The sequence below is a fragment of the Otolemur garnettii genome, unplaced genomic scaffold, assembly GCF_000181295.1.
Source record: "Otolemur garnettii isolate 467f Iridium unplaced genomic scaffold, OtoGar3 scaffold00082, whole genome shotgun sequence".
Lineage (NCBI taxonomy): Eukaryota > Metazoa > Chordata > Mammalia > Primates > Galagidae > Otolemur > Otolemur garnettii.
Genome location: NW_003852477.1, coordinates 7,105,252 through 7,118,650, shown reverse-complemented (window position 1 = coordinate 7,118,650; position 13,399 = coordinate 7,105,252). Strand labels below are relative to the sequence as shown.

General features: G+C 44.6%; 1 protein-coding gene across 1 annotated transcript in view; it reads right to left on the bottom strand.

The window, feature by feature from the left end:
- CCR9 (C-C motif chemokine receptor 9) overlaps positions 1-13,399 on the bottom strand; it is a 17,548-nt gene that overhangs the window by 3,218 nt on the left and 931 nt on the right. The window contains exon 2 of the mRNA XM_003794518.2: positions 5,532-5,576. Within this exon, the coding sequence (XP_003794566.1) occupies positions 5,532-5,552 (21 nt within the window). The 5' untranslated portion in view covers positions 5,553-5,576. The remainder of the gene's footprint in view (positions 1-5,531; positions 5,577-13,399) is intronic.

The window sequence follows — 13,399 nt, the reverse complement described above, 5'->3', positions numbered from 1 at the left end:
CCCAGCTACTTGGGAGGCTGAGACAGGAGACTCGCTTGAGCCCAGGAGTTGGAGGTTGCTGTGAGCATGATGCCATGGCACTCTACCCAGGGAGATAGCTTGAGGCTCCGTCTCAAAAAAAAAAACAACACAGTATTATATTTATAAATTGTACTTATGTTGAAATTAAAAAATATATATTATAATACTATTTTTGCGTTCTATGAAAATTTTTGTTGCTCTATATAGACCAAATTTTTAATTAAGAACCCCAACACACACCTCCCCCGCCCACCCCATCAATGGTGTCCTGCTTTACCAATGTTAAAATCTGGTCACCTTAATCTAGACACATGCCTAGGCCACCCCCCCATGCCTGGTTCCACTTTCTGTTGGTTCCTAAACCAGGAACCATCCTAGAACACCTGCTAGACGCAGTGGTTCTCAACCTTCCTAATGCTCCGACCCTTTAATACAGTTCCTGTGGGTCACAACCCACAGGTTGAGAACCACTATGCTAGAGGAAGAGGAAATAAGGGCTGGATGTGCCCTTGAGACATGAGCCCTTAAGTGAAGCCTAAGGGGAGGGAGGAAGCACATTGCCAAGCAGAGACAGGGCTGCCAAATACAGGGGAGAGTCAGTGCAGCACCTGCTACATTTTGTTCCCAAACCTCTGCCCACAGACCCTCAAATGCTCTAACTTCCCATTGGTCCCCTCCCAGGGCTGCCATTAGGCCTCATAGGTCCCACCAGGGACCACCGCTCTCAATCCCTTGCCCTGAGAGATGTGCCTTGCCAGATCTCACTTCTGCCTTTATTTCTTCTCAGGCAAATGCGGTAGTTGTTCAATTCATCTGAATGTGTTTGCTCTAGAGGTAACCCCAAATCCACAACAGGTTTTTATTTTGTTTTAGATTGTTAACATTAATAAATATTTAAGTACAAATATTTAGCTTATGTATTTATTTTTGTTATTATTTTTTCTTTGAGATAGTCTCACTTTGACATCCTGGGTAGAGTGCTATAGCATCATAGCTCACAGCAACCTCAAACTCTTGGTCTCAAGCGATCCTCTTGCCTCAGCTTCCCAAGTGGCGAGGACTACAGGTGCCCGCCACAACCCCCAGCTACTTTTAGAGATGGAATCTCAGTGTTGCTCAGGCTGGTCTTAAACTCCTGAGCTCAGGTGACCCACCAGCCTCAGCCTCCCATAGTGCTAGTGAGGCAAGAAAGTCAAAGCAGAACTAAAAGGATCTGTCCTAGCCGCCCTGTGTAGCCTCAGCCAAGCCGCAGGCGTTTCTGTTGTCTGTATGTTTCTTCCTTGACATACCTGGGGCCTAGATTGTAACCTAGTAACTTCCTTAGGTTTCTGTTGCCTTTGAGGGCAGGTGGTCCGACCGGTCTCAAGGATGCAGGCGAATCTGACCTTCCCCCTTGAGCCCGGGACCTTGAGGATGATGTCATGTCTCTCTCTATTTTATGATCCTCAACATGCACTCCTGCCCTGAAAGGTGGATAAAAGAGAGGCAAGAGATTAAGTCTGGGGGGGGCTCGGTTTTGGGAAACACGCTGGTGTCCCGAGTACCCCCGGCCGAATAAACCTGCTTCCTCTAATCAACTGGTGCCTGGAGTCTTCTGTCTGCGTCAGTTTCCTGCTACACTAGGATTATAGACCTAAACCACTGTACCTGGCCTTAGCTTATGTATTTAAATATTCATATTGAAATAAAATATGAATACTGTTAGCTGGCCTTTCCCTGTGTATGTTATAATTTCCACTGTTGCTAATAGATTTAACTAGCATTTCCCAAACCGTGTTTTGGGTAGAACATTAGTGGTTAAATAGTTGAAAATCCCTATTACCTTCTCTGAAATTCTTTGTTTTTTTTGGAGATGGAGTCTCACTATGTTGCCCTGGATAGAGTGATATGGTGTTATAGCTCACAGCAACCTCCAACTCTTGGGCTTAAGCGATTCTCTTGCCTCAGCCTCGCAAAATAGCTGGGACTACAGGCGCCTGCCCTGGCTATTTTTTTGGTTGCAGTTGTCATTGTTGTTTAGCAGGCCCAAGCCAGGCTTGAATCTGCTAGCTTCAGTGTATGTGGCCAGCGCCCTACTCACTGAGCTATAGGCACCGAGCCATTCTTTAACATTCTTATTATTCCCAAGCATGTTAAAGACTCTGAAAATTTGTCTTATTTTAATTGTGCATTTAGCATAATAAAGGCTCAGAGAAGTCCTTCAGAATCTGTTGAATCTTGTTTGGCAAAGTTTCCTAAACTTGTCTCAATGTGTGTTTATGGAGTGCTCATTAGATTTCAGGGCGCATTGAGTTGACTGATAAAGGGTATTAGATAACAGGAGGCTGCTGTCTCCTGGATTCTGAAACTCACACCATGAACCCATCCTATTTGGGCCCTGGCCGGCAAGACATAGCAGGAAAACCCCAAGGACGCCCACCCAGGATAACCTGGGTGAAAAATGGGAAAATCTGATGTTTACTCCCAACTCCAATGCCAGTGTATGACCAAGAGAAAGTCCTATCCCAAAGAGAAAGACCTGGGTGGGGCAGGATCCAGGAGGTGGTCTCTACTGCAAAGAGCTGAGGAAAATCCCAGTCCCCCTTGTCCATTTTCAGGTTAAATTTAGAGATTTCCCTCTGGCCAGACATTGTCTGGAAACCCAGTCTTTGGGGAGTAAAGACTCATGGAAGACATATATTTTCATGACAATGCCAGGAGAATCCTGCCAGCGCTAGACATGGGAGCTGCCATAGTCATGGCCCCACCAGGACCACCGTCTCGGAAGAGGTAGGGCTTGAGTGGACCTTAAGTGAAAGGAAGAATTTCAGGATAGAAAGGACAATGCAAAGAACATGGAGACCCAAAAATGGGCATCATGGTAGATTTAAGAGATTGAGAGGATGACATTTTGGGGGTGCTTCTTCTAGGGTCCGTCAACCCCCCTTCCCCTGCTGCAACACCGGTGGCAAGGAGCATCCCTGGGTGGATTTGAAGGATGCGTGAAGAAGAAGGCAGAGAAGGGAGGAAGAGGAAAACAAGTGGGGAGTTATAGGGGAGAGTTTTGTAGACAGACAAGCTCAAGAAATGGCTTTGGTTTTGGAGGTAAAAAGAGAGGAGATGGTGAGAAGGCAGCGTCACTTTGCTGTGCTGGCTCCAGCCAGGGAGGATGACCCCTGAGAAAGAGCTCTGAAGCAGGGCGGAGAGGAGGGCAGGAGGGTGGACAAATCGATATGTAGGAGTCCCAGTGTCCCTGGGTGACCAGTGCTCTCCACTGCCCAGGGAAGGCACAGCCATGCTCCAAAATTCAGTCCCACTGCAAGAACAAGAGGCATATGTTTTTACTGGGTAAACACTAGAGAACCCTGTACTTTAGCATGGAATTATTTATTTAGTTAGAGACTCCATGGGCATATTTTTTAAATGATTCAATTCATACGCAAAAAGGCCTGAATTTATATGACTCTTGTCAAGGCCACAAGAGACGTTCTGAATACCTGAGGGGTAAATCTTCTTGGGATCTTGGACATAGGGGCCTCTGAAAATCTCCCAGTAAATGTAAACAACCCCCAGTGCACAACCGGGGCAAAGGCCCATCCTGCCGGTCTATATCCCACAGGCTCTGAGCCCACAGGCTCCCAGACAGGGGTATCCTCCGCTGGAGTCCTGAGCCCACATGCAGCAGCCCAGGCACCACAGCTATGCAGCTCTCAGAGCAGGAGGGTCTCCAGAGCTTTCCAGGGCCTCCTTCTCTGAGTCCTGCATTCTCTGGAAACCCTTGGCCAGCCCCAGGCCCCAAATTCCCACCTCTGGGGAATGGATGGAGGGAAGGCAAAGACTGCCCCTGCCAAGGCTGTGTCCCCATTGTTCCTTAGCACTGAGGTGGGCACACAGGGATGGAAGACAGGATGAGAGTGGGGGTGAGCAGGAAGGAGATGGACTGGTCAGTTGTCGCCATGTCCCCACACTTGAGGCCTGGAGTTCAGTGCATTTGACACTAGCCCACAGGGAACAACACAGCAAAGCCATGAGTGCTGGGACCACCTCTGGGCACTTCTCCGGAGTGCTATGAGGCCTTGAACCACCAAATCAACTCTCCCAGTCTGTGTTCTCGCCTATAAAAAGGACTCTGCCTTATTGTGAGGCTGAGGGAATGTGGGATTCCTGGGTGGGGAACAGTCCTCAGAAAGATGGCCAGAGGATGCCACGGACTACTTTCCACCAATGTGGGAGTCACAGCACAGAGGCCCCATCTTCTTCCATTTAGGTGGTACTGAGTTTCCCTGGGCATAGAAAGTCATTATTGGAATGCAGTGTCCTTATCTGGGGCTGCCTTGCAGAGTTTGGCTATTTTCCGAGTTCCTAAAGGATAAAACCAAGCGACTGACAGTCTCAGAAGCAGCCCTGGCTCTGCTGCCTCCATCTAGATCTGCTCCCATGGCCTCAGGATGGAAAGGTGAATTCTGATGCTGAAGGAACTGAGGAGTCCACCGCCAGTCGGAAAAATAGACAATGACCCTGCTACCTCCCCGGGACCACATTAATTTCCATTGTTTGTTGTTATGGATCCATGTGCAGTTAGGTAATTGCACATATATGACAATAGAGAATCCTTAGCATATCATAAATAATTGAATTGACAAACTACTTCCACCACCATTGTCTTAGCTCATGGAAACCTATAATGTACTGTGAAGGGCAGTTTTTAGCTCCCCTAAGAAAGCCTTAATTTGATTATCTACATGTAAAACTCAGGCTTTCCCTTTGAGAAAAGCAAAATTAAAACTCTTAGGTGTTTCTGTAAGGCATTTATGAATACCACAAAAGGAAAAGAATTTGATTTGATTCTATAATTAATTATATTTGGCTGTAAAAGAAAAGGTGATTCTCTGGGTAGTGAGTTGACTCACACATGTTTGTTCAGTTCCTAGTCTCTTTCAGAGGAATATACACCATTATGTGTTTTCATAAGGCCTACATAATGTTGTGCAAGAAATACAGTTAATGTGCCCACTATGGGTCCTTTAAAAACAAATTAACTGTGCCGGGTGCATTGGCCCATGCCTGTAATCCCAGCTAATTGGGAGGTGGGAGGAACACTTGAGCCCAAGAGTTCAAGATTAGCCTGGACAACATAGTAAGAAAGACCCCATCTCTAAAAAAAATAAACTAATCAATTGAATTGAATGGATTCTAGACTACCCTTCCTTGCTTGAGTTTCAGAACACATACACATGGAACTAATCAGGTCCTAGTTATAAAGATCATAAAAACCCTTACCTATTAGTAAAATCCCAAATCAAGTTTTCCTGTCTTTATAACATGTCTCAAGTACCTCTGAGTCTTTGTGTTGGCAAAGTCCTCCATGCTGGACAACAACCTACCTGGGCCTGGGCATTGCTAAGCAGAGGTCTTACCCTGAGAAACCACACTGAAAAATCCTTCCTCTGCAATGGATTTCTTCCCATACCCCAACAGAAAGGAAGATAGGTGCTCATTCCGGGGAGTTAGAGGGGCATGGCTGTACTCACTGTGAAGTCTGTGGCCGTCATGGTGGGTCAGGTACAAGCCTGCTTCTAGAAAGAAAGGGCAAAAATCAAAAAGGAGACTGCCTTAGAAATGTACAGTAACAACCAAACACCAAAAAGATGAGTTTAAATATTAAATCTGCTTATGCTTGTGAAAAATCCTTCCTCTGCTTGTGAAAAAATATCCCAAGCAAAAGTTACAGTCTGTTTTATACTGATATCAGCTCAAATATTCTAGATTTCAGAATCATATCGATTGTTAACATAGAAATGAAATAAATCTCTTTCTTGAAGTGATCATTCACCTCCTTGACTCTGTGAGTCACCTTATTCTAGTATTTGTTTTCCTTCTTAGACAATAACTAGTGACTCTCATCCCCTGTGAGGGAGCTTTTAACTTTTTCCTAGCCTGTTCTTTTTACATGAGTGTCTTTTCTCTTTTCTCTTGATTCAACTTGTCTGGCAAACCTGGTTTTGCTAAATGGCTCCCCTTCCCCCATGCCATCGGCTAAGGGACTCACTAAAGATGGTAGGGCTGTGGTTGCTTTAAGAGTGCTCTGGGCCCAGCTCTGCCCAGGGGAAGGGCCCCAGGGCAACCAGATGGTGAAAGGGACAAGAGGTCCTTCTTTAGTAGTGCCCGCTGGGATTGGGGTTGAGGTCCTTCTCCCAGGAGGCTCCATGGCCCAGCACCCACCTTGCTCCACTTTACTCAACTCCAGCAGGAGGAGGTCACTTTCATGTGTTTTGAATCTCTTTAAAGCGCACCCCTATATAACCAAAGAAACAACAGCTTGACCTCCTTCATGGAAGGGGTCTGAGCCTGAGCAAGGTCATGTCCTTCTAAATCTTCATGAAGGATATTTCAAAGAAACATGTCCAGTGCCACAGCTCAAGGTTCTAGAAGAAAATATTCTCTCCTCAAATCCACCTGTAACCTGCTGGCTTCCTTTCTGTAACAAAATCAGGAAAACCATTTGGCAGTTTCTTCAAAAGTTATATATACACTTACCATGTGATTTAACAATCCCACTCAATAAGTATTGAAATAAAAAAAATGCAAGCATATGGCCCCTGTCCCTACAAAAACTGGTACATGATACTGACAGCAGTTTGATTTGTATTAGACAAAAACTGGAAACAGTCTAAATGCCTATCAAATAGTGAATGGATAAGTAAACCATGAAATATCCATTCAATCAAACAGAGAATGAATGATTCATTCACACAGCCATGTGGATGAATCTCAAAACAATTATGCTTAAAAATATGCTTACACATATCATTAATTTATGTAAAACTCCAGATAATGCAAACTAATCTGTAGTGACAGTAAGCAGGTCAGAGATTTCCTGGCAAGAGAGAGAAGGGGAGGGCAGCGCAGGGGAAAGGGCTGGCAGGTGCAGAGCACAGCAGGAAGCCTGGGGGACAAATAGTTCACCGCCTAGACTGTGTGGTGGTTCATATGGGAATGTGCACGTCAGAGCTTACATTTGGTACTTCAAGTATTTGCAAAGTATTGTATTTGGACCTTGATAAAACCGTTAAAGTGAAGGAGAAAAAAACAAGGTCTGATGAAAACATTCTGATTTTCTTCACTCTTCAGAGTCATATCTGGCTATCAGCAGGCAGGGAAGAAGGCAGCCAGAACTTCCTGCCTGGGAGTGCCTCATGCAGTTGTGGTGGCCTTGTGAGGTCAGTAGGAACACTTGTGTTGTAAAGATTAGATTAGGCAGAGACAGGCAGATAGGATGGATGTATAGATAGATAATAAAATAGATAGATGATTGATAGATGAGAGATAGATGATTAATAGATGAGAGATAGAGATAGCTAGCTAGCTAGATATACAGCCCGAGTATGTGTGTGTGCATGTGTTTCACATACATATTCCTGGCTCTTCCATGACACGCAGTAGAGTGAGCACCTAGTGCCCTTGTCTTGGTGTCTAACTCACTTTCTCCACCAATAAGAACCAGGGCTCCTTGGAGAAATGTCTTTTTCCATAGCCAGGGCAGAAAAACTATAAGATGAACCTGAAACAGCTTCTTGTCCCAGAAAGCAAGGAAGTGCTCAAAGGACCATGAGGACTTGTCAAAAGGACCCAGAAGCCAACTTGACAGGGCTCCCACTAGGGACATCTGAAGCCATTTGAGTATACAAATCAATAAGAATATTAATATTTATAGCACATGCAATAAATGACAACCTGTACGGACAAAAATAAATGAATAACAAATGCAGAAAAGAGAAAGCCCTTATCATGGTGCCAGCTAATAAACATAGAAGGGAGATTGGCGTTAGAAATCACCTGTGGAAGCTGAAATCAGTGAGTGACCGTCTGATGGGGAACAGAATTTCTCCTCTTCTCAAAGGCTCCCCCAAATGGCATGTTAAATACAAAGGGAAGAAAGGAACTTCACCGTGGAGAAACTTAAGTGACCTTCAAACCCCACCCCACCCAGGTGGGCACAAACCACCGTCACATTTGTCCTAAAACTATGCATTGAAAACAGGAAGGACGCGGCGTCTTTGTTCCTGCCAAAAAGCACCAACCCAAATCCAGGAATGAGGAAACATCAGACCAACCCCAAATGAAGGTCTTTCTGCAAATTAACTGGCTGAAAACTCTTCAAAAATGTGATCGTCAGGCACATGACACAAAGACCAAGCAGCTGTCCCTGGATTGAAGGAGACTGAAGAGGCACAACCAGACGCAACACAGAACCTGGGTGTGATCCTAGAGTGGGGGAAATGCTCCTAAAGGATGTTACTAGGACACTGAGGGCATTTCAACATGAACTGGGACTTAGGCAATAGTGCTGTGTCAGTCTTCAATGTCAAGATTTTGCTAACCCCATCGTGGTTGTCTAGGAGAATGCCTTGTTCTTAGGAACTATCCCCTGTTAAGTATTCGGGGGTAAAAGAGCACCATGTCTTCAGCATATTCTCAAATGATTCAGAAAAACAACCACATATAATAAAAACACGTGCATAGAGAGAGAAGAAGAAAGCCAATGGGGAAAAAGGGAAACAAAGGTTTGGGTAAAGGGCTCATGGACATGCCTTATGCTATCCTGGACGTTTCCCTAACGCTTCCAATTAGATCCTAACAAGAGTCACCAAAAAAAAAAAAAATGCTTTTCAAAGAAAAAATTTCTTGGAAATTGATCCCAAGATACAAGAACAGCTAAAACAGGGCTGAGTCTGAAATATTAGAAATCTGAGCAGCTTCGGCTACAACCACGATCTCCCATCAGCTACCTCGGCAAAAGCCAATTTCACAGTAGCCCTCTGAGTATCAGGAAAACTCTGGTGTTTATACTAAAAAACAAAAACAAAAACACCCTAGGCAGTGCAGTGGCTCACACCTGTAATCCTAGCACTTTGGGAGGCAGAAGCAGGTGGATCGCCTGAGCTCAGGAGTTCAAGACCAGCCTGAGCAAGAACAAGACCATCGCTACTAAAAATAGAAAAACTAGCTGGGTGTGGTGGGGGGGGGGCCTGTGGTCCCAGTAACTTGGGAGGTTGAGACCACAAGTGATTAAGGGGATCACTTGAGCACAGGAGTTTGAGGTTGCTGTTAGCTAGACTGACACCACAGCACTGGTGTCACTCACTGGGCAACAGAGTGAGAGTCTGTCTAAATATAAAAAATTTAAAAAACACTTGCTTTTGTTTTATGACTTTTCTATTATTATAAAAGTAACAGGCTTGTGTATGAAATCAACATCACCCATAATCTTAGCATCCCAAAGTAATTGCTCTTAACTTTTTGTTATTTTTCTTCCCAGCCTGTTTCTATGCATTTACACACTTTTATTATTAATTTTTCTGGTTATTTTTACCTAACAGATAATAAGTGTCTCCTTCAACATTAAAAGTTCTTTAGGCATGTGATTGCGTGCGTCAGCTGCATGGCGTTCCCACCTGGGGGAACCCACACGAGCACACATGGTGATCCCACACAGGCTCTGCCACAACTGATTTAAACATTCTCCTCTGTGGGGGCAATTAGCTTGTTGTGAACCTCTTTTTATAGTTATTTTGCAATATTTCCAAGGTGAATGGGAAATATGTTTTCTTAAAAAAAAAAATTGTACTTTGCCTGTTTGCTCCTAAGCACAAGAACCGAGAACGTTCCCCCAGGTCATAGATCTGAATGTTCTGGTGTCTTCTTTGGAGTGACTGATTTCCGCTCAGGATCCCTCCAGATGCCATCAGGGAGCCCCATAAACATCTGTTTTGAGATGGGAAATTTAACCAGCAAGCAGAAAAGCAGCCATTTGGAGGGGCTGAGAGTTGCTATTCACTTTGTTTTCTCCAGACGAAAAATACCCTGGTGAGTTTGGAAGACCCCAACTCAGACAATTTAACATGATTATAGCTTGGTGAATAGGGAGAGTGGTTTTTTTTTTTTTTATTAAATCATAGCTGTGTACATTGATATAGTCATGGGGTACAGTGTGCTGTTTTTATATACAATTTGAAATATTTTCATCAAACTGGTTGACATAGCCTTCATGTCATTTTCTTAGTTATTGTGTTAAGACATTTATATTCTACATTTAGAAAGATTTACATGTGCCCTTATAAGATGAACCATAGGCGTGATCCCACCAATCACCCTCCCTCCATCCATCCTCCTGCCTCCCCTCCCCACCCTCTCCCCTTTCCCCATATTCTTGGGCTATAACTGAGACTCTAGTTAGAAAGCACTTCAGATATTTCTAGTACCCATGGCTTATGTCTCTTCCTTTTTACTTGCATGAAGAGACTGAATATTAATCAGATAATAGGTGAGAAAATTTTTCAAAGAAAGCCACAGAAAGAAGAAAGAATGGCTTTGGTTATAGTTAGTTATAGCAAGTTTCGGGTTGAAAATAGCAATCGATCATAATGATGTTAGTCAGAGTTTGGGGGAGCAAAAATTTAGGTGACCTTTTTGGATGGCCAAGCCATGTCTGTCAAAGTACTACATGTCTGACTCAGCAGCTCATCGGCTGGGAATTTGCCCTGCTGGTCTTCTCACAGAATAACATAAAGATTTAAATATGGGGATGTGTGTTTCAGCATTTTATTGCTGAACAAAAAAGTGAAAACAACCTAAATATCCAGATATATCCATTCAATAAACCAGCGTGTAGACAATGCAGAGACGAAGATAGCCCTTATGCTGATGGAAAAGAGGTCACCAAGATGATTAGGTTATATCATGTGATCTTTCAAACAATAGATACAAAAGGATATACACTTACTTCATCGCCGGATAGCCCTGGCGGAAACATTCTAGAAGGAGACTGAACCATGATGACTAGTGAGACTTTCATTTGTTCCTTTAACGGCAAATATGTGACCCAATGTGTGACATTTTATTTTAGGAGCTACTATAAAAATAACTTGTCATCTTAACAACAACAACAAAAAAAAAACAGGCAGCCCAGTGTTCTTCGGTTCAGCACACCTGTTTACAAAATTTATCCGAAGGAGGAACTTGTAGGCTGCTCCAGCTGGTGCAAAAAGAGCAGAGCCGGAGATTAAATTCACAGAAGCTACTTTTTGCAACTTTGAAATCCTACACTAGCTTTCTACAAGGCTCCCCTCGATTCCATCTTAAATGTGCGTCTGGCCCACAGAAGCTTTAGAGAGACCCACCGTCTAAAGACTGCACAGACAGCCCTGCCCCCTATTTCTCTTCTGCTTTTGTCAGAACACTTTGCAAACTTTTATTTCACCAGCTGCAAAGTCTCAGAGCTTGTTTTCACGCTATTCTGGCCCCTGGGAAGTGGGGAAAACATAGTAAAGTCCACCTGGCATCCTGAGTGCAGAAGCTCGCAATGGTTGCTGGTAGTGAACTTGTGACTGACTCAGCAGCACGGCAAATCTCTCCCCTCTCTGTTCCCTGTGGCCTTGTGATGGGTGTTGCAGCTGCCCAAATCTGAAAATCCGGCCCATGTTTTTGCAGCATAGTGGGATGATGTCAGGGAAAAGTACACTGGACCAGAAGGCAAAGGCCCCGTCTATCCCTTGGTCTGTCCCTTGCTGCCTGTGGGATCTTGGCAAGAAGAGACATACTTTCACCGAGCCGTGGTTTGCTCATGTGTAAAATGGGGATGACAGCTTAGCCTACTCCAAGGGCTTGTTGCAAGGGTTGAGTGCAATGGTGTGTGTGAATGCTCTTTGCAGAATGCAGAGAGCTGTGTGAGAACACAGGGATGTTCTTCATCCCATAGCTCATGTGTTCAGTGTGCCTTAAGCAACTGATCTCCTTGCTGGGCTTAAATGGTGTACAAGACATAATCCATGTCCTCAAGAAGTACACATTCAAGTACAGTGGGTAAGTCGTAGCTGCAACAGTGGTAAATACTATCAGATGTCGTAGGAATCAGAGAAAATTGTGTATCCAGCTCTGGGGAAAATGTAGACTGCCTTCATTGAGGAAGTGACGTTTTTCTGGTCCTTAAAGGCTGAAAAGCTTGGAGACGTGCAATAAGAGGAGCGAACATTGCTCGAGGGCAAGAAAACAGACTACCAAAGGTATGAAATCCAGAAAGAATAGGATACGGTAGTTCATACCTGTAATCCCAGCACTGGGGAGGCCAAAGGGAGAGGACCACCTGAGCCCAGGTGTTTAAGACCAGCCTGGGCAACATAGTGAGACCCCATCTCTAAAAAAAAATTTCTTTTTAAGTTAGCTGGGTATTGTATCACTCAGCTACAGTCCTAGGTTCTTAGGAGGCTGAGGTGGGAGGATCCCTATAGCCAAGTAGTTTGAGGCTACAATGGGCAATGATTGTGTCACTGCACTATAGCCTGTGTGACACAGCAAGAAAATGTCTCCAAAAAAAAAAAATAGGGTATGAGCATATGTGCAGGGCCTGGGAGGCAGAGGAAAGGGAGAGAGCTTGTAATTCTTAAGAAGTGACCTTTACCACACTAATCCAAAAGTGCTTATTAGAAAAGCTAGCAGGAACGCATTGTTCTATCGTTTTTGTATTCTCTACTGTCTCTAAGAAGCCAACACAAGAATCAGCATGGAGCTGTGGGTAGGCAGCACGTCCCCGGGCCCATCGCCTCCGATGCTCGCAGGGCTGGTGTTGCATCGGATACTAGCATGAGTCAGGAACACGGGTCCTTACTCTGATCTTTGTACGATGTGCTACCAGAGCTTGACTCATCTCTTACATTTTCCCATCGCTCTGCTTCTTGTTCCCTACCTGTCCTGGGAGCTCTGAGCGCTTTCAGGTCATCCACTCACCAAGCCTGGGGCAGGCACCTACTACCCACACTCGGCAGGTGCTTCTCTGCGCACGGGGGCTCCCGTGTAAGCCCTGAGAGGGGATGAAGCACAAGGGGGCTTCACAACAGATGGTCAGATGTTGGAAGGAAGGGACTTTGCAGACTCCAGGTGCTGCCGTGCCAAATTAACTGGTCTGTTCAGCAAAGGGAGTAAGAAGACAGGCCCCCACGGACCGGCTGCCCGGCATCTCCAGTTCAGCACCGGACGACAGTCACCTGACGCGCCAGGATCTACAGAGTAACAGCTAATCAAGAACTAAACAGGGTGGATGTGTTTGAAAAGACAAACCTGTATCCATTGATGAGTCATTTAAATAACTTTGCCTTTTTCTGATCGTAAAGGAGTACTTTCACAATGCACAAAAATATCCCCCAAATGCAAACATGTATTTGGGGTGTGAAAAAAATGAAAACCCCTCGAGCACCCTTTCCTCATTTAGCGATCATTAAATTTCTGAGGTACATCCTTTCTGACTTTTCTCCTGGCACACAACCTCACACACACACACAGATACGCTGCACACGCTTAGTAGGAAATTAGACTACATAGATCATCTTCAGAATTGCTTTCTTTT